At 43.6% G+C, this 24,496-nt stretch overlaps 1 protein-coding gene across 2 annotated transcripts; it reads left to right on the top strand.

Annotated features, from left to right (window-relative positions):
- The first annotated feature begins 6,136 nt into the window (after positions 1 to 6,136).
- CBX6 (chromobox 6) lies at positions 6,137 to 22,067 on the top strand. 2 transcript variants are annotated; one of them, XM_083462372.1, is made up of 5 exons: positions 6,137 to 6,571; positions 6,748 to 6,791; positions 7,075 to 7,140; positions 7,262 to 7,328; positions 14,229 to 22,067. In XM_083462372.1, exons 1-5 carry the CDS (start codon positions 6,503 to 6,505, stop codon positions 15,183 to 15,185), a joined length of 1,203 nt encoding a protein of 400 aa, XP_083318498.1. In that variant the 5' UTR covers positions 6,137 to 6,502; the 3' UTR covers positions 15,186 to 22,067. The 2 variants fall into 2 exon arrangements, with proteins under 2 accessions (XP_083318498.1, XP_083318499.1); XM_083462373.1 differs by having other exon boundaries at positions 6,189 to 6,571; positions 14,283 to 22,067.
- Positions 22,068 to 24,496: the final 2,429 nt, after the last annotated feature.

Raw genomic sequence — 24,496 nt, 5'->3', positions numbered from 1 at the left:
AGAAGGTCGGCGGTTCGAATCCCCGCAACGGGGGTGAACTCTTGTTGCTCAGTCCTAGCTCCTGCCAACCTAGCAGTTCGAATGCACGTCAAAGTGCAAGTAGATAAATAGGTACTGCTCCAGTGGGAAGGTAAACAGCGTTTCCGTGCGCTGCTCTGGTTGGCCAGAAGCGGCTTAGTCATGCTGGCCACATGACCCAGAAGCTGTTATTCCCTCGGCCAATAAAGCGGGATGAGGACCACAACCCCAGAGTCGGCCACGACTGGACCTAATGGTCAGGGGTCACTTTACACTTTACCTTTAATGACTCCTAAAGTGGAATAAGAGTGCTTTAAATGTGTGGGTGTGACCCAGACCCAGCCAGTATGGCCAATGGTGAGGAAAGATGGGAGCTGTAATCCAATAGGAGTTGAGGAGCCACAAATTTCTTACTCCTAATCACAATGGAGAAGACTTGGAAAAGGTTGGGAAACCTGATCCGTGCAAGCTTAGCTGGTCTACAAGCCAGAGGCCCTTGAAATAAATTCTTTGCAACCAACCAAGGTTTTTCTTTATTGAATACAGCTCTTCAACAAACTGCTTTTGGAATTTGAGGGTGAAGAGGTGGGGCTGAAATGTGCCTGGGACACAAAGCTGGGATCTGTTCTTCAAGGGTAATGTCCACAGTCCTGCAGAATACAACAGCAAGTCTTCAAATGATGAGAGTTGCTATCTAGATAGTTGCATAGGTTTCCATAGCTGTTGGACAGGATGGGAGGACTTGATGAAAAGTGACTTGATGAAGGTTAAGTGTTTCGAATCTACACTTCAAGCTAGCTGTCTGGAGGCTACTTGCACTGAGCCAATGAGAGAGGAAGCTTTCAGTCAAAATGTCCACCATTTGGCAGACACAACAGTACAGTACTAAACAAGTGAATGAGTTTTTTATATAAAAAAAACACCTAATACAATCTCTCTCTCTCTTTCTTGCTGGCACATATGTCTAAAGGAAAATACCACACAGTAAGTATTCTAACTTGAAAGGGGTGATCAATAACCTATCCATCTGTCTGTGAAATTACTTTAGTGCTACAAAAGTGACTTAATAGGCTGTTCTTAGGTCTACCGCATGGTTAAGCACTGGTTTGAATCTGACACATTAAACCCTGGCACTGTTATTTTGAATGAAGGGATAGTATAGAAGAAATATGCTGTCTTAAAAGTGTAAGAAGAGGCATTGCCATAATGTAATGAGTTGAATAGCATGCCAAACAGTGCTGCAGAAGTTATGAGGCAGCTGGGTAAGCATTACTGCGGCTAAGATAATGATAATTGAGTTAAGAGCCACTGCCAAGGCTTGAGGCTAGAGCAGGAATGAAGAACCTGCAGCTCTTCAGGTGCTGCTGGAATATAACTCCCCAAATCTCTGACCCTTGACCATGGGAGTCAGGAATCCAACAACATCTGAACGGTCACATGTTCCTCATTCCCTATTCCCACATCCATATTGCGAGGACCTAGATTGAAGTATCTACAGTATTTGTCAACCTTTGGTCCCTAGATGTTATTGGACTACAACTCCCATCATCCCCAGACAATGGTCAGAGATGATGGGATTTGTAGTCCAACAACATCTGGAGCTCCTTGACCAGGTGTGGGGAACCTTTGGCTCTCCAAATGTTGATGAACCTCAACTCCCAACATCCTTGGCCATTGGCCATGCTTCCTGAGGCTGATGAGAGTTGTAGCTCAGCAACATCTGGGGGGGGGCAAATTTTCCCCACAACTGCCCTAGACTGACAAGGCTATGTAGTACAAATAATACAGAGAGGCATGCATGCTTCTGCAAGCTTGGAGCAAGGGTCCCTGCAGGGAGGGATTAGTAGAGCATATACTTGCAGAAAGTCCCAGGTTCAATCCCAGTTAAAGAGATCTTGGTTAGTCCTACTCTATATGGGATGCTGGCAAGCTGCTGCTTGCATAGACACTACTGGGCTCGTTGGACAAACAGTCTGGGCCTGGTATAAGGCAGCCTCCCATGTTTTGATGACAAATAAGGTGTCTCAGTACTACGAAGCACTTGCAGCAGGAAGATTTAACCTTCATCAAACTGGATGTCAACATAAATGCAAAACTGTCCTTGGCTGGTGAGTCTCCAATTCAAGGGCAGCTTTCAAGTTTTTTACAATCCATGTTTTTCAGATATGAATATTTAACCCATTCTCAATGCATGCAAGCTAGCCTTCGAGGGAGGCAGGGTGGCTGGGGGGAGGTAGGAAGTTCTGTAACCGTGAAGCTGAGAGCCCTTATCTGTGTGCCTTAGCAATCCAGATCTGATGTATCGATGCTTTTTCATAACATTTACCACTGTAAAGAACTGTATTTACAAAATGAATAGTTTGCCCCTCGCTATAGTTCTCATTCCAGACTTCTTGCACTCTAATAATCAAATAAATCAAAATGACTGAATGGCTTTAAAACAAGTTGTGGGGAGTTGGAGGGTGTGCACAGAAATCTAGACCAGCCATGGATGTGAAGTCGGTTCTGAAGTATTGCAGTTTGCAGAACCATTTATGCGCTCTGTCAGTTCATCTAACAGGCTTTTAAGCCAGTTATATTACCAGCTTTCACAGTATCTCATAGTAACATCTCAAGGGTGTGGTGATGTTACCACCTTGGTTCCACAGAGGGAGAGAAAACAGGATAAAAGGAGACACTGAAAGCATTTCAAATGGACTCATGTGGAGCCCTAATTATGTGGCTGACCTTAAGACTTCTCCAATAAGTCCCTCGTCAGTTTGACTCTGCACAGTGATTGCATGCTTAATTTCCTTGTATGCTTCCCCTTCAGGGCATCTGCTGATTGTAAACAAAACAAGGTAGCAAGTGCTCTCCAGAGTGCTGATTGCTTCAGAAATGTAATCAAGCACCATTGCAGCTTATCAGAGCACTTAATTGCTATGTACAATGTAAAGAAAGTGGGCAACACAGGCAGGCCACGTTATTGATAACCACTTTATTGAACTGTGTAGAAAGTGGCTTGCAATTCAAATGGTAGATTCAGTGGTGTCTAGCTACTTTTTGCAGTGAACGTGGTTTGAAAAGGTGGTTTATGTAACAGAGTCACTGTCTGGTTTAAATGGGGCCATGCATGGCAGTGCTTCACACGTCATAGATTTACTGCCGTGCATATATATGCAATGGCTAGTCTCAGCATCCTGGCATGTGTACCTAGTTGATGCATAAGAGGGAGGGGAGGCAGCAGTCTTTCAAACTTCCCAGACTCAACCCAGGCAGGTATCCCCACTCTAGCAGCATTGTTGTTTTTGTTTAGTCGTTTAGTCATGTCCGACTCTTTGTGACCCCATGGACCAGAGCACACCAGGCACTCCTGTCTTCCACTGCCTCCCGCAGTTTGGTCAAACTCGTGCTGGTAGCTTCGAGAACACTATCCAACCATCTTGTCCTGTTGTCCCCTTCTCCTGGTGCCCTCCATCTTCCCCAACATCAGGGTCTTTTCCAGGGAGTCTTCTCTTCTCATGAGGTGGCCAAAGTATTGGAGCCTCAGCTTCACAATCTGTCCTTCTAGTGAGCAGCAGCATTTTTGACTGTATCTTAAATGTTGTAAGATACTCTACAAGCCCATCTGGACCTGAAATGCGGACTAAAACTTTAATAAATATCATTTAAAAAAAAAAGAAATGCGGACTAAAAGTACAAGAACTACAAGAGATATGGATGCAGAGATGGAGACAACCATATCTGTTGCATGCACGCATTATTAAATTGCTATGTACACATGCATGGTCTGTATCAGCACATGTAAAAATGTAGTATGTGAAACTGCCCACAGCAGTCACTGGAAGCTCAGAAGCTACTTCCGTCAGCTCATGAACATCAACTTGGGATGGGAACAACAGCATGCCATTTGAATTGACAGAGGGCTGAAACTTGGCTGATAGAGCCTCAGGGGATGGCTACAGAAGTTGCTCGCCAAGATATTTACTGCACGTTGTTCACGTGGTGGTTTGCTTTCATAATGCTGTGTTTTGTAATAGTTGCAAATTAAACATTACAAAGACTCCATAAGGCTGAAATCCTGCACATGCTTACCTGGGAGCAAGTAATGTTACACAATGTGACTTGTTTTCTAAGTAGATCTCCACAGGATTGCACTGTGAATCTTTAATGTACTCTTCTGCAAAGAAAACTGTTACCCTTGCTGTTTTCACTATTCAGAAGCAGGATGTGTGTAACACAGCTTGAAACTTTAGCTGTGAGTCATTGAGTCATGTGTTACTGAATGATACACATGCAGGTGTGAATCAGTCCTTGGTATTTATTCAGCACTAGCAACATGGTAGGCTAGTGACTAGGTTTCTTTTGCCTACACACTTCAGTGTAAATGTTGAATAAAGTTTTGTTTTTATTATGAGAGCCTTGAGAGCTTGTCTGATAATGAACACACTGACCATATGCCCAAGTGTCCTTTCACACATTTTGTTTGGCTATTTCTCTTATTTACATAGTGTAACGTACAAGGTGGAAATTAATTGCTCTTTCTTTGGTAGCATCTGTGACTGTGAAGCTTCAAAACATACCCTACAATGTCAGAGATGCATGAGCTACGCTCCTCCCAGGAACTAATAACTTCAACAAATGAAGAAAACACATGAAAGTAATTGAGGAACTGGTTAATTTTTTAAGATTTCCTTTCTTTGACCTTCCATTTACCTCATCATTGCTCGATGTGCTAAATCTTATTCAGCTTGTTTCTATGTATCCATTTCCAGCTTCCTTCTTCCAGCTCTACCCTCCTGCAGAAGGCTCTGTAGCTCAAGGGTAGAGCACCTGCTTTGCATAAGGAGGTCCCGGGTTCAATACTCAATAGTATCTCCTGATAAAGCAGAGACCTCTGACTGCTCCTTATAAGGCAGTTTCCTATGTTCCTCACCACTTACTGCAAATTGCCTGTTGTTGTTTAGTCATTTAGTCGTGTCCGACTCTTCATGACCCCATGGACCAGAGCACGCCAGGCACTCCCGTCTTCCACTGCCTGTAAATCTGCACAAAATAAACACCCAGGAGTGGAGTAGGGAGAGCTGAGGATTGTCTGTGATATCCTTTTGTATGGAGGACTGAATCAGAGCAACCAATTGTGACAGCAGATGGATTCTCAAGCCTTTATGTGTGTGTACACGAGAGATGTGTGTTGACTTTCAGACTGTAATCCTAAACACGTTTTCCGTAGAAGTAACCCTGAAATACTACAGCGGAACTTATTTCTGAGTAAACAAGTATAGGATTGATTGTACTGTACTATTAAAGCCCCTGGGGATCCCCCCCCCCATTTTAAAAGATGTTCTTATTTTTTTTTAGTAGGGCAAAGAAAATAGTGAATCTTACCACTGCACACCCCACTAAATATTGGTGCAGCATAGCCTATGGCAAAGGATGAGGGAGATTCTCCATCGCTGGTGTAAGCCTCAACATTTTTGCAAGGCTGAAGGCCTACAGCCAAAGACCCCATCAAATCACTCAGCAGCAAATCGAAAATGCGATTCCAATCTTGCTTTTTAAAAGGCCTAGAATATGCTATATTTTTCAAATATGCTCCCCACCCCTGCAGAAAGATGTTCCAGAGTTACAAGCTCTCGAATCCCACTGTTTTGCTTTTCTCTCAGCGGGGTCAGAGTTATTTGCTCCCCCCCTTTTTTTTAAAGCACCCATCGAGCTGAAACCCGGCCGCACTTTGCCGGAGGCGACGGCCCTCGAAAGTGTTGCTTTTATTTGCAGCGACAATGACAACATCGTGGTCATAATCTTCCATCGCAACCTGAGCAGAGGCAGGAGTAGAGAAATGAGGCAAAACATGAGCGGGGAGGGGGGGCGCTGAGAAAATGGAAATAGCGGGAAACATTCGCGCGAGGAGGGGGCGCTGCCCCGCCTGCGAGTCCACGCTGTACTTTCCTGCCTCTGCTTGCCGCACGTCCACCACCCTCCCGCTCTTCAAAAAGCTGCCCGCACGGCCCCTTTAAGGGTCCGCGCTTGCGCTCTGCAGACCTTACTCCCTTCGCTCAGAAGGAGGCGAGGGCGGGAGGCGGGGGACGAAGAAGCAAAACCCTGAAAACTAAGCAACGGGGCGCGCGAAGCCGAAGGCGGGCTTTACTCGCGTCACGTGTCCCCCTCCCTCACTCCCGGCCCTTTTTCCGTGGCGGCGCGCGCGAGCAAAGACGGTGCGCACGCTCGGGGGAGGGGGCGCGCTCGCTCGCTCGCCCGCGTACGTGCGTGCGTGCGAGTTCACGGCGCGAGCCAGCCCCTCGAGCCGCTGTAGCGGGAGCAGCAGCCCTCAGAGCCGTTCCCTCGCTCGCCCGCCTCAGTCAGTCAGTCACACACTGAGGAAGGAGGGAGGGAGGGAAGGAAGGCGAAGGAGCGGGCGGGATTATTATGGGCTGTGGGTGCTGCTGCTGCTGCTGCTGAGGGCTGAGCAAAAGAGAGAGAAATAAATAAGAAATAAACAAAAATGGAGCTGTCTGCAGTGGGCGAGCGGGTGTTCGCGGCGGAATCCATCATCAAGCGACGGATCCGAAAGGTGAGCGGCGGGCCAACGAGGCCCCAGACCGGGGCTCGGCTTTTTTTGGGAGGCGGGGGTTGTTTCTGCCGTTGCCACCTCTTTAACCTGCGCTTCCCGTTTCTCCTCTTCCCCACCGCCCCCCCATTTTACCCCCTCCCCTCCTCTCTGCCAACCCCCCCCCCCGTATTTTGCAGGGACGCATCGAATACCTGGTGAAATGGAAAGGCTGGGCCATCAAGTGAGTTCCCCCCTAGCGCCTCTCTGTGTCTTGTCTGCGTGAAGAAGCCCCGTTCCCGCCTCCTGTGGGCCTCTCGCTGGGCTAATATTATGTGTCCCTTCCCTGAGTGCGCACAAGGCGCGCGCGCGCGTGCACACACCCTCACACAGTGCCTGTAGGGTTGCTTTATCCTTTTCGCCTCCCCACCCACCAAGAACTCCTCAGCATGTGCTAATATTTCTCTCTCTCCCCCCCTTCATTCCTTTGCATGTGCCTGTAACTGTGTCCATCTGCACTTTTGCAGGTACAGCACTTGGGAACCTGAAGAGAACATCTTGGATTCCCGTCTAATTGCAGCCTTTGAGCAAAAGTGAGTTTGAGATTGATTCTGGATAGCAGAGGGAGAATTAGGAGTTATCACTTGTTTTGTTTGCAGAATGGAGAGGTTTGACTTTTTTTAAAAAAGCGTTTAATTTCTTTCCTCCACAAAGGGAACGTGAGCGTGAGCTGTACGGACCTAAGAAGAGAGGACCCAAGCCCAAAACTTTTCTGCTGAAGGTAACTCTCACTTTAATAACTTGGCTCTAATTGAACCAGTTCAAGGTTCTGGGATCTGATAACTTCAGTATGGTTAAATGCCCACTAAAAACTCATAACAAAAATAAAACAAAAAACAGAGTCAGCTGGGGAAAGGAAGTAGTTAGAAATTAAAGCTTCACATGTTATATTGCAGTATGTGTTCAGGGACACCATAAATTATTGGAAAGCTACAAATATGCTCTTGATCTCTTTCTATCTTCATTTTTACTGCAAGTGATTGCTTAAAGTGTATGTAAGTTGGCCTTTTGGCCTCGTGACTTCTTGCTGTCTAAAAATGGGCCAGTGCTTTGCCACCCTTTTTCACGGACTTGTCTGAAGGCTTTGTTGTTTAGTGTTTTCTCAGAACTTTGAAGAGGGGGGCAATATAAACCAGTAGTTTTTAAAATCTTATTGAAAGAAAATAATTAAACTTTGGAAATGCTAAAGTGCCCAGGAACTTTCTGGACCAGACAGTCCAAAATATCATTTGTTTAAGGCTATTGTGATTGCAGCACTAAAACCTGCTTTGAGGTTTCTTGTCTGTAAAAAGTGAGAAAAGTGTATATGTATATCAGTATATCAGAGTTTAAACTTCCTCCCAGTCTTGCTGAGGCAGTGCTTACTATATGAGAGGCAGAGTGGGCTGGGGTTTCGGTTCTCACTAATGCTGCTTTCAGCTCATTTAAAGTAGAAGATCTTACTGATGTGAATTTTGGAAGCATGGGTAGAAATCTGAACCTCAAATGCTGAGGAGGGTTTGCAGAGTTGGCATTTAAACCACTATAAACCAGTTTGGAAAAGGATGATCCATCATGGAGAATAAAGATTTTAACACCCAAAGTGGATATTTGCACTTTGTCAGGACTAAGAAAACCTTGGTTGTGTAAATTTCACCACTCTTCTCAACAAATTCCTAAATATTCATTCAGGACTTATAAAGATGACTTTGTCTAGTGTTTGACTTCTGATGACATAGGTGGTCTGATAATTGATTTGATCTGGAAACTAACTGGATAGCTTATTTGCAGATGTAAATGATTCAGAAAATCCTGACCTCCATAAGAACTAGCATGGCCAATGGTCAGTATTAATGACAGTTGTAATTCAACAATATCTGAGGGGTTGCAGGTTCCTCACTGCTATATTAAGCTAAAGATGACTAATTTAATAATTTGAGGGGCCACTCATTTTCCCAGATAGTGGTTTCAATTTATTAAATTTATACATTGCTTCCCACTAAATGTCCTGAAGCAATTTACAACCAAACTAAAAAATGCAATTATAAAAAAACATAAACCTTATTTTAAACATAAATTTAACCATCCGTCAGATCATTGGTCGTACCCAAATGCCCAGGAAAACAAAAAGACCAAAATGGCAGCAAGGCTGATGGCAGTACTCTGGGGACTAGAATACAGTTGTACCTTGGTTGTCAAACAGAATCTGTTTGCGAAGTCCATTCGATTCCTGAAACGTTTGCAAACCAAGGTGCGGCTTCTCATTGGCCCCAGAAACAATGCTAACAGCCGAAACAGATGTTTGGCTTCCAAAAAATGTTCGCAAATTGGAACGCTTATTTCCGGGTTTGCGGCATGTACGTCCTTTGTGTAGTAAGAAACACTTGAGGCAAATTTGGACCCAGCTCTACTACATTCTCCTAGAGTACCTGAACGCTATCTTGGAATGCATTTGAATTGATGGTGATACACCAGTAACAACAGCAACCACTTCAAATGCTTTTCAAGATAGCATTCAGGTGCTCTGGGATAATGGAAACTAAAATATTGTATGCCCATCAGCTTGGCCTTGTGTAAGTACAGGGCCACTTTGTCATGCTATAATGCTTTAACTTATGTATGACCTGCTTTGTACTGACCAACTCTCTGGCTTGCAAAGAATGTGATGCTGGGTCATTGTATAAATTGTAAACATGAAGGTGGGTAGATGTAAGCTAGTAGGAATAAATTAGACGGTCAGTAGCAAGTAATGGATTCTTAGTTCTCTAGGGAATTTCCCAGTCACAGTTTGCAGGATGTAGCTTGTGGTCTACAGAGAAATGGGGGGAGGGGCTGCATTCTTTGACAAGTAGTTCTTTCTCTCTTCACTTAAAAATCAGTTTTGCTTTTAATCTTCTATAATTTATTTACATTAGAATTTTGGAACCCTCATTATCTCCCTCAGTGCCATTTCTTTTATTCTCAGCCAGGGGGAATCAGGTGAGGAGAGCTTTGCTCATGTAGTTACAAGATGTTTGAAACTCCCAGAGCAGAAACTGATGATTTTAGCAACTTGAACACAGTTGCTACACAGTATAAACAATCATTTAGAAATTTACTGACTCAAGGTAATACATAAAGGGAGAATTTTAACCGCATGAGTAGAGTGGTCTGCACGACTTCTTTTACTCTCAGAATGGATAAAAACATCCTTTTATATATTACCTTTGGTCAGTACATCAGGTGCTTTATACTATGTTCATGAGAAGTTACTGATTTAAAAGCATGCAAGAAAATGCTTGCAGTTATGTACATTTTACTGGCTTTTCGTGAGTATATAGCTGCTAGAAAATTGGGTTAACCTACTGTGAGAAGGGGTAAGCGCTGGGCTGGCCAGGTAGAACACAGTCTCCTTCAGTTGGCCATTGGGCTGTGTGGCTGTGGACTAATTTTATCCGAGTTTGTTTGTTATAGTTCATGGAAAATACACCTTGTAGCAGTAAGTCTTTGTGAGTTCTAGGAAGCAACTTTGAGTTATAGTAAGCAACTCAAGTTCTGGACACAGCTTTGTGGAATAGGGGCGGGGGAAGATCCTGAAAGTTGTAATTCAGTACTGTTTGGGTAGCTGTGGAATTTTGCATACACTAGAGTCAGGTGAGGGTAGAGGCAATGCCCCTGTCTCCAGTGATGGAACCTGGACAGAAGATAATCCTGCCTACTATTGCCATCTGCCCAGTGCTAAGAGCACATGCTTTGGTTGCAAAATGTCCTAGGCTCAGCCCCCAGCATCTCCACATAGGGCTGGGAGAGACTTCTGCCTTGAAACTCTAGACAGCCACTGCCAGTCAGTATCAATCATTCTGAATTCGATCAGTATAAGGCAGCTTCCTATGTTCATCACTGCTTCTGAGTTTATTTTCTGAACTGATAGCAATATTTCACTTCCAGGGTGTGCAGAAGGTTTGGTCTGCAAAACGGGATGTCCGAGAAGGAAGGGTTGAATGATTTCTAACAATAGACAAAAATTCCTACCTGTTCAGCTAATGTGCCAATATTTTCTGTTTATGTAGGTTTGCAGAAGTGGAAGCTGAACTATGAGTAATCAATAGAATAAATTAAGTATAGCACTGAGTGGTATTCCCCTAAAGACACAAATATTCAAAATAGAACTTCTGGCAAGGTATAAACAAAGAATCCAGTTTCTGCTTAAGGGTTTTTTTAAAAAAAAACCAGAAGTATAAGCAATTCATGAATATATGGAAACAGACATTAGAACATAAGAGCCATGCTGCATCCTCTTTTAGCAGTGGTTAACCAAATGCTTTTGGGGAGCCCACAAACAGCCCTTGAATATAATCATGCTCTCCTGCTGTTCCTCAGTCACTGGTATTCATAGGCATATCACCTCTGATGCTGGAGGTAGTAGACAGCCTTCATGACTAGTAGCTATTGATAGTTTTATCCTCCATGAATTTGTCTAAACACTTCTTAAAGCCCGTCCAAGTTGGCAGCCATTGCTGCATCTTGTAGTATCATAACCATAGTCAAAATAAAAAATTCCTTCCAGTAGCACCTTAAAGACCAACTAAGTTAGTTCTTGGTATGAGCTTTCGTGTGCATGCACACTTCTTCACACTTCTGAAGAAGTGTGCATGCACACGAAAGCTCATACCAAGAACTAACTTAGTTGGTCTTTAAGGTGCTACTGGAAGGAATTTTTTATTTTGACTATGGCAGACCAACACGGCTACCTATCTACTACTGGTATCATAACCATAGTTTATGCTCTGTATATCAAAGTACTTCACACAAGTCATCATTGGAAAGAAACATGTTAACTTTGTATTGTAGTAATTTGAATGCACTGATAGGTGAACTTGGTTGGAAAAACACCTTTAAAATGCAGCCAAAAGCACAAATGTACACGTCTGTAGTCTGACTAATTCTTAGTGCATTGTTTAACTTCCTAATATTACAAAATTACATTCATTTCCCAAAACTGGATTTCCTGATCAAAGAAATATAGAAGAACTGGTTTAAATTCTTGTGTCTCCACTTCCAATGTCTTTATCATTTTGTGGGGCTTCTCTTAAAGGTGTGGACATTTATTAAGTACATTGCTAGTACTGTAGTATGGGATTTGCAATATTAAACACTAGAAGAGGGAGAGGTTATTTAGAAAATTAGTACAGTGCCATAGGTGCATGGGAGGTGGAAACTAATATAATTATGAGATTCTGATGATGTTCTCTGCTATATGCCAACTTATCTTGCTGGTTGACTAGAGAGTTACTCCTCAGCACTGGAAAGAAAGCACAATATGTATGGCAAGGTGATTGTGTTATCAGCAATTATTGCCATGAAGGAACACAGTTTATTCTGCATGCATTTAAACTAGCTGAATGGTAACACTGTACTTTTTGCATGTTGTCTCAAGTGAAGTATAGGCATTGGCTCTGAAGGTGTTGTGACTCAGCCTTCCCCTTTTAGGTAGAATTTGCTGATCCAGAGGCTCTTAAGTAGAGAAAGCTTCTTGTATATTTTCCCCTTCCCTCCCCCTCCCCCTCATGCCACTCAAAGTATTTTTTACTCATCTCTTGTCATTTATTCTCCCATTTTCCTTTCACACCTATCTTGTACCTCTGCCCACCCCACCCCCTGCCAATGTCTTTCATCCCAGCTTCCTACTCCTTTTACATTCAGTTGTCTCTCCTATGATAGCATCTCTCTATTATCCCCTTCCTTTCTATTCCCAGCTTATTACTATTACTTTTGGAGCTGCTGCATAACCAGAGTCTTTGGTGCTTATATATCTGTGTGGAAAGTAAGTAGGAAGAAAATGGGAAGGAACAGAAGCATTCACCTGCAATTCTTGTTGCAGGCACCAGATGGTGGGAAAAGCTAATTGAACTAAGGGGGTGGGCGACAGATACATTTGGTTAGTCTGATGGTATTTGAATACAGAAGTTAGCTATTTTTGTTAGCACATTGAATGACTTGAATCATCTGGTCTACAATAAATATCTAGTTGTAAGCATCACACAGTGGGATGTTAGTTTTCTAAAAGGGAGGGGACCTTTTATAGTAAACTAAATCAAATTCAACAGTGTAATATAAAACTAAATTGAAGGAGCGTCTCCACCCCCCATCGTTATTCCCAGATGCTGAGGTCCAGCACCGAGGGCCTTCTGGCGGTTCCCTCGCTGGGAGAAACCAAGTTACAGGGAGAGGGCAGAGGGCCTTCTCGGTAGTGGCACCTGCCCTGTGGAACGCCCTCCCATCAGATGTCAAGGAAATAAACAACTACCAGACTTTTAGAAGACATCTGAAGGCAGCCCTGTTTAGGGAAGCTTTTAATGTTTGACGCACTATTGTATTTTAATATTTTGTTGGAAGCTTCCCAGAGTGGCTGGGGAAACTCAGTCAGATGGGCAGGGTATTATTATTATTATTATTATTATTATTATTATCCTTTGTTACAAGGGCAGAAGGGATATTAATTTTGTAATCCTCATAATGACTTTGAACATAGATCAGTATCGTCGTCATGGCTTATAGGTGACCCAAGAGTACTGATTTCATGGATGGGATGAGATTTGACTAGGAATATCTCAGCTCACTCTAATGCTGGAAGCTATAGTTGTATCGTAATAGAGGAACTTTGGGGAAACTGCACTTAAATTCCTCAAATAAGGTCCATGACTCAGTTTAGCTGCATTAGTTGTAATTTCTGAACCAACTTCAAGGGAAAATCCTCATAGAGCACATTGCAGTAGTCCAGTTTAGAGGTTACCAAGGCCTGCATCACTGTAATCAAGTTATGCCTGTCCAGGAATAGCTGTAGCCTAACATACCAGCTGAAGATGGAAGAAGGCAGTCCTATATTCCCAGCCAATAGTCTGTATGTCCTAATATTGTATATTTAAAGGTTTAATCTGCATGTTAATAGCATAATATCCTTTCTTAAATCTTACTTCGTTTACTTATGGTTTAGTCAAACCCTGATAATTTTCAAATAGATTTCTGTTTTGTTGCACAGAGTGGGAAAGCTTTTGTATGACCTAAAGCAGGATTGAATAAACCTTTTCCAAATGGAATTAATTGCATTTATTGTTCATTTTCGTGGGAGACCTGATGTTATCCTAGTTAGCTTTACTTCTAAGAAGTGGTGGATGTAATGATCTGGCTGCAAGTCACCTCAAGACATTGTTTGTACATATTACAGGGGAAAAATATGCCTTTCTTTTAAATGCTTACTTTGCAAACTCTCCTGTTACACGTGAAGTTTTGGTAGATTTTAACTTGTACTGTGCTGCAGTCTGCTAAATGAATAGCCTTAGTAATAACTAACAAATGTTCTTTGAAGAGCATCTCCTAATGTTCTTTAAGTCTTGAACAATCCCAGTATCCCAAACTGTAATTCAAAACCCAGGGTGAAAATGTATGGGAATGGATTTCATGGTTTCCACTATTAGGGTGATTTATGCTTGGTCAGATGGATTCATTTTGGGTTGGGAACATGCTAAGTTTGAAATCCAGGCCTGTGCAGAGCTCAGCCTCCACTTCCTCCAGTTAGGCTTCATATCCTTAAGATGTCAGGTGCCTGCAGTTTAGTATGCAGAATGTGATTTATTCCCATCTAACTCCATTTTTTCCACTGCAGGCTCGGGCCCAGGCGGAGGCCCTACACATTGGGGATGTACATTTTTCTGTCAAGCCTAGTTCTAGCACATCCTCTCCCAAACTCCACTCCAGTGCTGCAGTGCACCGACTGAAGAAGGACATCCGGCGATGTCACCGTATGTCTCGGCGCCCTTTGCCCCGCCCAGACCCCCAGAATAGTGGAGTTGGTGGGGGCACTGGCATCCGCCCTCCTGTCTCTCCCTTTTCAGAAACCGTCCGCATCATCAACCGCAAGGTGAAGCCACGTGAGCCCAAGCGCAGTCGCATTATTCTCAACCTGAAGGTGATTGATAAAGATGGGAAAGTGGGAAGCAGGGGAGGAAGTTTGGCTCGATCCAAGATACCTTCACGAAACCGTGTCATTGGCAAGAGCAAGAAATTCAGTGAGAGCATGCTTCGTAACCAGATCCGCCACATGAAGTTTGGAAACTTCCCGCTGTACAACAAGCCGTCCACTCCAGTCCCATCCTTGGAGGGGAAGACAGAGGCAGGAGGCTCCCAGGGTGCCTCTTGTGGGCTCATGGGCTCTTCTGCCTATGATGCCCGCAGTTCGAGCTCCTCTGACTGCCCCTCACCAGCTCCACACTCCTCATCGGATCCAGATGATTCCCCACCAAAGCTGCTTCCTGAGACACTAAGCCCAGCCATTCCTGACTGGCGTGAATCGGAAGTCCTTGATCTATCCATTCCACCAGAATCAGCAGCCACCAGCAAGCGTTCTCCTTCCGGAGGAGGGGGTCAGATGCCATCATCTCCATCCTCTTCTGACCCAGAGCAGGAGGCTGGGGATTGGCGCCCTGAAATGTCTCCCTGCTCTAATGTGGTGGTCACTGATGTCACTAGCAACCTTCTGACGGTCACCATCAAGGAATTCTGCAATGCAGAGGATTTCGAAAAGGTGGCAGCAGCTGGAGGTGGTGGTGGAGGCAGCAAATGAGAGGCTGCCTTCTTCCTTCAGCGCAGTTGGGGGGAGGGGGAAGGGACAGGGAGGCTCTACTGCAAGATCATGCATGGTGTGAATGCCTGTTTTCTTCTCTCTCCTCCTTATCCATTCTTTCTCTCTTTGCTTGGAAATTAAGACGGTAGTAGAGGAATGGGAATGGATGTGTTTGAAGTTTCCAAATGTCACAGCTGCTAGGGGTTATGGTGGGGCATGAGTTTCCCTTTTGTCTTCAAGGGTTATGTTGCGCTGATTTGGACCTGGTGAATAAGAACTTGGGTGAATGGGTTCGTATCTTTAAGAGGGGAAGGATTTGCTTTTCCATCCTCTTTAATGAAACAGAGATCCTTTGGTCAACACAGGCAGAGTCTGCATTCCTGTTTTCCAACTCTCTACACCTCTGTACCCGTCACCTTGCTCTTATATCTGTAGCTTTGGTGAGATTGTATTGACTATACCCTAGGAAGAAGAAGCTTTTTAAGGGGAAGGGAGGTTGGAGAGTAGATCACTATGATTAGGTGGGGGCTGCTACAGAACATCTGGGGAAACCTCTGTGCCCTAAATTTTCATTCTGCTGCTGGGCACTCTTCCTCCTTGCATATGCCAAAAGTGCTAACTTGGTAATTGTGGTAGCCCTTGGAGTCAGCCTGGGCACATTCTGTCACTTCCATCTGTCTTGAACCATTTCTCAGTCCTGGTTCTAAGACACCCTGCACATTTTTTTTTTGTGGCGGGCCAAACTAGAGTTTCTTCAGCCTTTTTAAGTTGTCAGTCTTGTGCCCTGCTCCTTCCTCTTCTTAAAGTCTGAGGCATGTGTGTCCCCTTCCTGAAACCTGCTACGATGAAAAGGAGAGGAGCCACACATCCAGCTTCCAGTGTAGGAGGGATGGAAGAGTTGTGCAGTGAGAGTGAGCCCTGTTCTTATTAACTTAACTCCATCATCCTTCCAGTGAGGTGGGTAGGAGGAGGGCCTGCTTGTTGCACATTTCCCCATCTGCATCTCTCTCTAGGTGAGTGAGATGGAAGAACATTCGCATCTACAATTCCTAGGATCTCAAACTGCCTCTACAGTTGCCAACCAAAGGTGCTAAGAACCTATTGTAAAATCTTACTGTGTGTCTCTTGGATCTTTGTGTGTGTGTGTGTGGAGTGCATGTGCAGTGTGTGTTCGCCTCTCCCTCCCATCCACCTGCCAACAACATGCTGCTTTTCATGAATTCATTCTGACTGAAACCTTTACAGCCTGTCTTGGAAGGAAGTAAAAATGTGGCTTCTTTTGCTATCTCCTCACCATCCCGCATAATGGGTTAATAACCATGAGCTCATATATTTGTGTCCAAGGTTCACTGCAGAAGTAAAACAATTTCTGCAAAGTTCTGCTCTGTGTTTCTTCTGCCATCTTACGTTCTAGCCCTGTTGCAAGTTTCTCTTTCCCCTCCTGGGTGCCTCTGTTTTGTTACCAGTGGCATGTGTGCGTGCAAGTGTTGCCTGTCATACTATTTGTAATCTTCGTTACATTTTTTTTGGGGGGGGGAAGGGGTGTGTGTGTGGTAGTAATATTTCTCAAGGGCTTGTCTGCATGCTATGCTGTCACTGAAATAACTGCATTCAATTCTTAATGGCATCTCTCTTCCCTGTATTCCTGTGTGAACTATCTTTTTTTCAAGGGCTTGCTTAGTTGTTTTGTTCACTTTTACATTGAGTTAATTATTTATCAATACATGTAAAGACTGGTGCTGCAAAAATTGTGGCATTTTAGCTCATCGGTATCTCACATCAGGAAGGACTTCAGACCTTTCTAAGCTGTCTCACCTTTTCCTCATTGACTTTGCAAAGTTCCACTTGGCTATATCTGTGTTTAAAAAGAAGCCTGGACTTTGCCAAGTACAGGATTGAGAGATGGTGTGTGGTGATACCTTATTAATAATCTTAAATATGAGTGTCTATATATAGAGATGCCTACCATAAGCAAATTGTATAATGTTAAACAGTGTGATTGTCTGTGACAGTTTGAGTGTAGTCAGTACCTAAGACATATTCAAAATGTTGGTTTTCCTTTATCCTATCATATAACACCTTTTGTGTCTTTTAAAATCATTTCAAAACAAGTGAAATCTACATAGTGTGCAGGCTGAAGTTCCCCCACACTCCTTCCACTAATGTGTAAGTCTAAGGCTTCTTGTAATTCCACAGGCGCATGCTTTGAAATAGCTGTATGTTGTTTTTCATGAGTTCAGTGAGACAGGCTGTATCATTGCTTTGCCTCAAAGGAAGTGTGGAGGTTTTTTTATGGGAGCTTATTTTAATGGCTGTAGCTTCAAAGGTGGGTGGGTTGGGTTGTGGGGTAGAGATGTATAATGGGAGATGGAGCAGGGAGACTTGTATTAAAGAGAAGACTTTAAAGGAGAAAAAAATGAAATATTTTATGAAGCTGCAAGAGAGGAACTATTATACTGGGTGGGGGTGCATACTAGTCAATCGTGTTTTGAGATTGCTTGGTATGTTTGTGTGGTGTATGGTTTTGAAGTTTGTCTAATATTTGAAAAAAGTAAAAGGACAATATAAAAGGGAATTTTAATAGGAAACTCTTCAAATATTTTAACACGTGTTCTTGGCAGATTCCTCCCCCCCTTCCCTAGAGTCTCTTGTCACTTTGGTTTCTCTGTGTTTCAAAAGAGTAGGACATTCACCTTTCTTGGAGGTGTTGGAAGTTGTTGTCTGTTAGAAGCTGACTGATTTCATGTATGGTACCTCCAATGGCATCAGGTTGGCTCCCCCCCCAAAAAAAAACAACTTGTCAGTAGTGAAAGGAGGGTGGGGATCAACAATAGCTTTGGAATTTGTTCCAGAAAAAAAAGGTCCCAGACTAGAAATGGTCAGGTGGGAGGGCAGATTTGCATGATATGTTAAACACAGTTTTTAATTTCTCCTTCATGACTCTCAAAGCAGTGGGATGAGGGGACACACCTGTTTGAAGGCAGTGGAATAAACCCTTGCCCAGAGGGTGAATTTAGCTATTATTATTAGAATTACATTTATATCCCACTACTTACTGCATCCCACATCCCTAGTCTGTGATCCCAACATGGCACTTGTGGTTCTCCCTCTCGTCTTCACAATGACCCTGTGAGGTAGGTTAGACTGAGAGATAGCGACTGGTCCAAGCTCACCTAGTGAGCTTCATGACTGAGTGGTAATTTGAACCCTGGTCTCCCAGATCCACTGCAACATGCAAACTTCTACACCGTATTGGTTCCTGGGGCTGTGTTGAAAGTGTGTCTTCAGATGTCTACTTTCTCCACAGATTAGTGAGTGTGGCACTTGATAAACAAATGGGAATTAATCTTTCTGATAACATGTGAAGTAGCTTTAGTATGAAAGTGGGATGCCGCCTGGCACTCATGTCACAAGCTTCTGTTTCCTGAATACAGATACCAGCTACTCTTGTGCCATGGTACCAACACACGGGATGCATCCAGCACCATAATTTTGGTGCAGTGATGGCTGATGAGGTGGTACCATGCTGATTCCTCTACTCTACCTAGAACAGCAGCCATTGGACTGGGATTAAGAACATAAGAGCCTGTTGGATCAGGCCAGTTGATGCCTTTGAGAAGTGTGAAAGCAGGACCAGAGCACAGCAGCTCTCCTCCCGCTTGTGATTCCCAGCAATTGCCATTCAGAGGCATACTGCCTCTAACAGTGGAGGGAGAACACAGTCATCATGGATAGTCACCACTGATAGCCTTATCCTCCATAGATTTGTCTAATCCTCTTTCCAAGATGGTGGCCATCAAAGGGATTAGCAATCCCTGTCTGTCTCATAGTTGAGTTGAGCTGGTTGAGTTACTACTGATGCTCTAAAACTACATCACTGAAAGTACTTTAAAGGCCATTCCCTTGAGGAGGCAGGTGACAAGCAAAGCCTTGGCAGATAGGTGATTGTGAAACCAATTGGATGGAGCAGGGTTTAGTTGACTGCATCACTGGTATCTTCTCCATCTCCATGCAGTATGATGACTCTTGTTGGGATCAGAGGCTAGGGATATGGATTGCGGTAAGTAGCCCACAGATGCATGAGTCACTCCACTTGTGCAGTACCAGGAGTCGCTCTGATGCAAAGATACGCCTTCTGTTTTGGCTAGCATTTTGACCACTTCTTTGGCATTAGCAACCACAGCTCCTAACCAACATCCCTAGGGAGTTCTATGCTGCTAAGATTTTACCAATCTGGTAGCTCATTTGCTTGAACATTCCCCCTCCATCTCTAGAAAGAACCATCACTCTTGAAGGGGGAGAGTCAGATGCATGTAATGCTGGAATGTAGGGTTGCTTGGTTTTGCCTTGAAATTTTCCCTTTTACAGTATTTGGCACACAACCTCCAAAAGCAGATTGTGTTCATCTTTCCTGTTAAGTGGCAAACCTTGTACCTGACACATTCTAGCCACCAGATGGTGACAGAGGGCTACTGTTAACGGCTTCATGATTTGGGCTGTCTTTTTGCCTTGAATCATTGTGAATTTTAATGTAATAGAGGATAGGATACATCCTGTATTCTTTTGCGTCTGTGCCATGTTTGTTGTACTTCTTGTTCTTAGAGAGGAGAGTTTGAATGGGGGGAGGGGAGGGAGAAAGAAAGAAAGAAACTAGTTTTGCAAAAAAAGAAAAGAAAAAAGGTTTTTTTTAAAGGTAATGAGATTTTTACAGACAGAAGGATAGAGAATTTAAAAATATTAAATGCAGTGATTGCACAAACTGTAGTGATTTTAGCTGGTCCTTAAAGAAAAGAGTATTTTTAGTATTTGTGTGTGGTAGGGAGGGTGGTGTTCAGGCCATTCAAATTGGGCAAGGGAAGAGCAAAAAGTAACAGTGTCTGAGTTGAGAAAGCAAGTCCATAAAAACCTATTTTCTCTTCCCTCTACATTCTTTTACTTGGGGCGAAGGGAGGAAGAATGCCTCCCATCTTTCCTTCCTTTCTAGATATGATTGATCCAGAGTTCAGCCTGGTTCTGGCAAAGCTTTGTCAGAAGGGCTATGTGGCATGTTATCCACTTGCAGATGAACAGTTTAGGCATCAATATGACCTACTGAGGTGAGAGCTATTTGATGAAGTGGGACATGTTGCTGCTTTGTGGTTGTTCAGTAAGTAAAAGTATCTAAGATACCAGGCAAGCAGGAAATATGTGTTTTAGCTGTGAACCAAACAAACTATTAGAAGCTGGCAAAACTTTCCTCATAATAGGTCAACCTCAATGTATACTGGGTTTCATAACAAAGAATTCCTTCTAATTAATCTAATTCACTTTACAGGTACATTTTACCAAGATGCTCTCAAGTGGGTAACAGCCTTGATATGTGAGGGAAAAGTGATTAGGACCTTCGTGAGGATAGCAAACACCAAACTAATGATGGCAGCTTGGGTTGCAGTGATTGCTTTCATTCTGAGCCCTGAGGGAAAGCAAGGTGAAAGGAGCAAGTATGTGATCAAGATTTTAGCAAAAGAGACATCATGGAAGGGGAGATTCCATTAAAAGGGGGAGTGTTGGTTGGATGTGAAGATTGTCCCCAGAATTTATGTGGCACTGACTGGTGGAGAATGGGCTGGCACTTTCCCTCCTGTTCCAAAGTGTCCAGATTGGCTTTTTTTCCATGAGTGCCAATGCAAAATCTGTAGAAGAGACCACCCGTCGTCCACTTCAGTATCAATTTTCAGACAGCAGAGGAATAGTCTCCTGGTGTTTATAGGATACACCCTAAGACAAGAAGGATGAAGTGTGACAGTTTTTGTTGGAGGAAGACTGTCCTGCTACTTGAGCAGTATATTTCTTTGTGGAAGTAGCTTTCATGTTTATCTGTTGCTTGCAAAATTACACCTTTGCTTCTGTGCTCTTAATTGTTCACTTCTTGTAGTTAGCAGCAAAGCATAGTTGAAATGGAAGTTTGGAATCTGTTTATGAAAAAGTATTGGATCTCCCAGAAAGCTAAATCTTTCCTGCTAGGTTGTCCAGCTTTCTGTATTGTGCAGAGAACTCATTTTTATCTGTTCACTATTATCTCTTTTTCTCATCTGTTACCAACCAGTTGAACTGTGATATCCTTCCTCAGGGGGACTTGAGTCCCATGTCTCTGTATGTGCTAACCTATATGTGATAATTGGTTATCACTAAGCTATGGGTGCATGCAACGGGCAGTGATAGGGAAATTCTGAGAACAATACTCTGGGCCTGTGGTTCCTGGTGAGCTGCTGAAATACAGTGTCTCCCGTCTCAGGAGAATTCCCCTCTTTGCTCAATAACTTAGTACCCATTTTGGCCACGGAGAACTACCTGCAATCCTACCTCCATTATAAAATGGGTGCTATCTGAGCTGAGTCTTCCTGGTTAATAAGCTCCCATGTTCCCCCCCTCTTGTGCTTAGGGGAGGTTTAGTTGCTTTGCAACATTATTTCTTGTCCACCATCCATGGAAGCTGCAGTTGTGTGAGTGAACAACATTTTGGGTAACTGAGATGGAGGAGAAAATCAGGAAAAGGCATCCCCGCCCCCCGTGCCAGATAGTTAGGAGAGGCCCTTGGTCTCAGGAGGTATAAGATTCCAAGTGGGCCTTTGGTAAGGAAATGCAATAGGCCTGGAATGGATTTCACACTTAGTGCTCAGAGTCCTTCTGTTATAAACCATCATGTTGCTATTCCCCCTCCCTCCTTGCCTCTTCCCTTGAGGCTTTGCACTGTTTTGCCTGGTGCATCCTGTGCTCCAGTGTTGCTTGCTTTGCTGCTTTTTTGACTGTCCACTAGTGGTGCAAGAGCTGGGATCTTATTTTCTTATTACTGAAGTGTGTGTGTGTGTGTGTGTGTGTGTGTGTGTGTGTGTGTAAGTAAAATCCTCCACTTAACCCACCACAGTGCTTTGTGTTATGCAAAGCCAGCATGGGCCAGTAGCATGACCATAAGGCTGAGAACTAGGAATGTCTGAATGCTGTGATCTGCAAGCCACTTGGCTTCCAAAGTATGTACTGAAGGAGGCTGTTCTTATGAAAGCTGCTCCCAGCACTTATGAACAGCCCTAATTGTATTTAGTATTTTCCCCATAAAATGTTTAGCTTTCATCCAAGTCAGGTTTTGCACAGCCACGAAAGAGGAGCCTGGTGTTGGAATATTCTTCTTCCATGTATGGCTTCCATTCTCAGTTAATGCAACAGCAACACCCTGATTGCCTCGCAGTCTCTCTTGCCCTACTTGAGAGGTCTACTGGGTCTTCTTGAGATTGAAGTGTCAGGGTTACTTATGTATGGCATATGAACAACATCTGAAGCCACCTTTGTCCCATTTAGTTCTTATTGATCCAACCAACCCAATGTTGGTTGATGGGCAGTGGCACTCCAATATCTTAAACATTTCAGACAGAGATTTTTTCCCCAGCCCCTTTTAATGAGGGGCGTTAAGAGATTCAACGTGGGCCCCTTATTGTTTTCAAAATATGTGGTTTAACACTGAGTTAAGACCTTCTCCCAATGTCATTGTTATGCCCTTTGTGTCAGTTCCATGTTTTCCTGAACGATTAATTGCGCCATCTATTTCATTTCTCTTTTACTCCAGTCTCAGCCAAAAGATTTTCCTTGAAACAAAAAGGTGGCGTGACACTGAAATGCATCTGTGCATTTGGATGTGCCATTGCCACAGATCATAGGACCAAGGCTGTGATTGTTCAAGTGTAGAATTTAGCTTCGGCTCTGGAATTCAGCATCTTGTAAGGGATTTGAAATTCAGCTTCGTAAGAAACTGCATTCTTTATCCTTTAAAAAAAAAAGCTAACTTATGGCTGCAAATATAAGTTTGAAAATGTGTGAGCAATGCATGGCGAAGAAGCCAGAGTGGGGCCTGAGCATGGGTTCACAGCCCAGCATAGTTCCGCTTGTGCCTCCCAATGACTAGCAGTAGCAGAGTAAATGGTGCAAAGTAAGCAAATCTATGCAGATGTACTTAACCTTGCATGACTTAGGCATGTAGCAACCTTGGGTGAGTGCAAAGTTTAGATTATCTTGCTGGAGATACATAATCTCTTGAACTACAGAATACACTCAGCCTTCATTAAGACTTAATCTGGAGATGCGAAATATTTGGTCCACCAAGCCTTGGCATCCAAACCCCACTCGCTCTCTCCAGGCCCCTCTTCTCCCCACTGTTGAGTGGTAATCTCCAATCAGCTGAGCTGTGTGGTGGGGGAGACCCCCACACATGCTGTTCAGCTATTCAGTTTACATATCAGCAGTGAGGAAGAGGGAGCTTGCTCTATTTCCTGTGCTGCATGGTGAGAAAAGGAGCCCTTTCCTCACTGCGCAGCTTGGCAATAAAATGGGCTGCCCGTGGAGAAAGGGGCTATACTCTTCCTCAATTTATGTTTCTGTGCTTCTGTGCTGCATTAAGATAGGGGAGCCCTATCTCTACTTGCAGTAGAGAATTCAAGTGAGCTATCTAGTCCATTGCTGGTATGCGGAGCCTGTCCACTTTCCCACGAGGGACCCATTACTGATGCTGTGTCAAGTAAAAGTAACATCTTGATGAAAGCCGTGTGGTCTCAGAGCTGCTTCAATACATAAGAACTTGATAGGGTTAGGCCAAAGGCTCATATACCACCTATTGCTGTCTCCACTGGTAACCCTTATTGGGTGCCATATATGTAATAGGCAGCCTGAAGGCTGCACTATGCTTAATTGTTTATTCTTTGGGTTGCTGATCACTTGCCAATCTGCAGCTACAATATACAAAGATTCTGCAGGGATCAAGTTGGTCCCTCTGGTTTGCTAACATCTGGGGATTATTTCAGTCACTTAATTGGTCGTTGCCAATACTGAATAAGTGGGGATTAAAATGTATGCCTTTCTGTGGCTATATTTCTTCCTTCTGTGTAGCACAGGATGATGCTGTGTAAGGCTCTCAACATTATAGCTGTTGACAAGGAAGAAGCATTCCCAAGATGGATGCTGATGATTCCTTGTTAGTCTGAAGCTTTCACTGAAGGAAATAAAGGCATGCAAGTGATCTGGAGAAAAAACTTTCTTCTATACAATGGGCAGTAAAACGATAATTTGCAGATGAGTATGTTTTGCAGCTTAACATTTGATTGGATTCATTTAAGTCCCAATTCCAATATGCTGAAAACCCATTCCAATTTTGTATAGCACTTAAAAAAAATTGCAAGCACATGCTTTAAAAGTTCAGCACTCTCATACTGTGGCTTCTAATGTGAAGTACTTTGCTATTTTAAATGGGGGGATCCTCTTCCATTGTTCTTTGCCTGATCACCATGTTT

The sequence above is a fragment of the Podarcis liolepis genome, assembly GCF_965112155.1.
Source record: "Podarcis liolepis genome assembly, chromosome: 10".
Classification (NCBI taxonomy): domain Eukaryota; kingdom Metazoa; phylum Chordata; class Lepidosauria; order Squamata; family Lacertidae; genus Podarcis; species Podarcis liolepis.
Note: the sequence above shows the minus strand (reverse complement) of the source record. Positions and strands in the feature narration are given on the sequence as shown.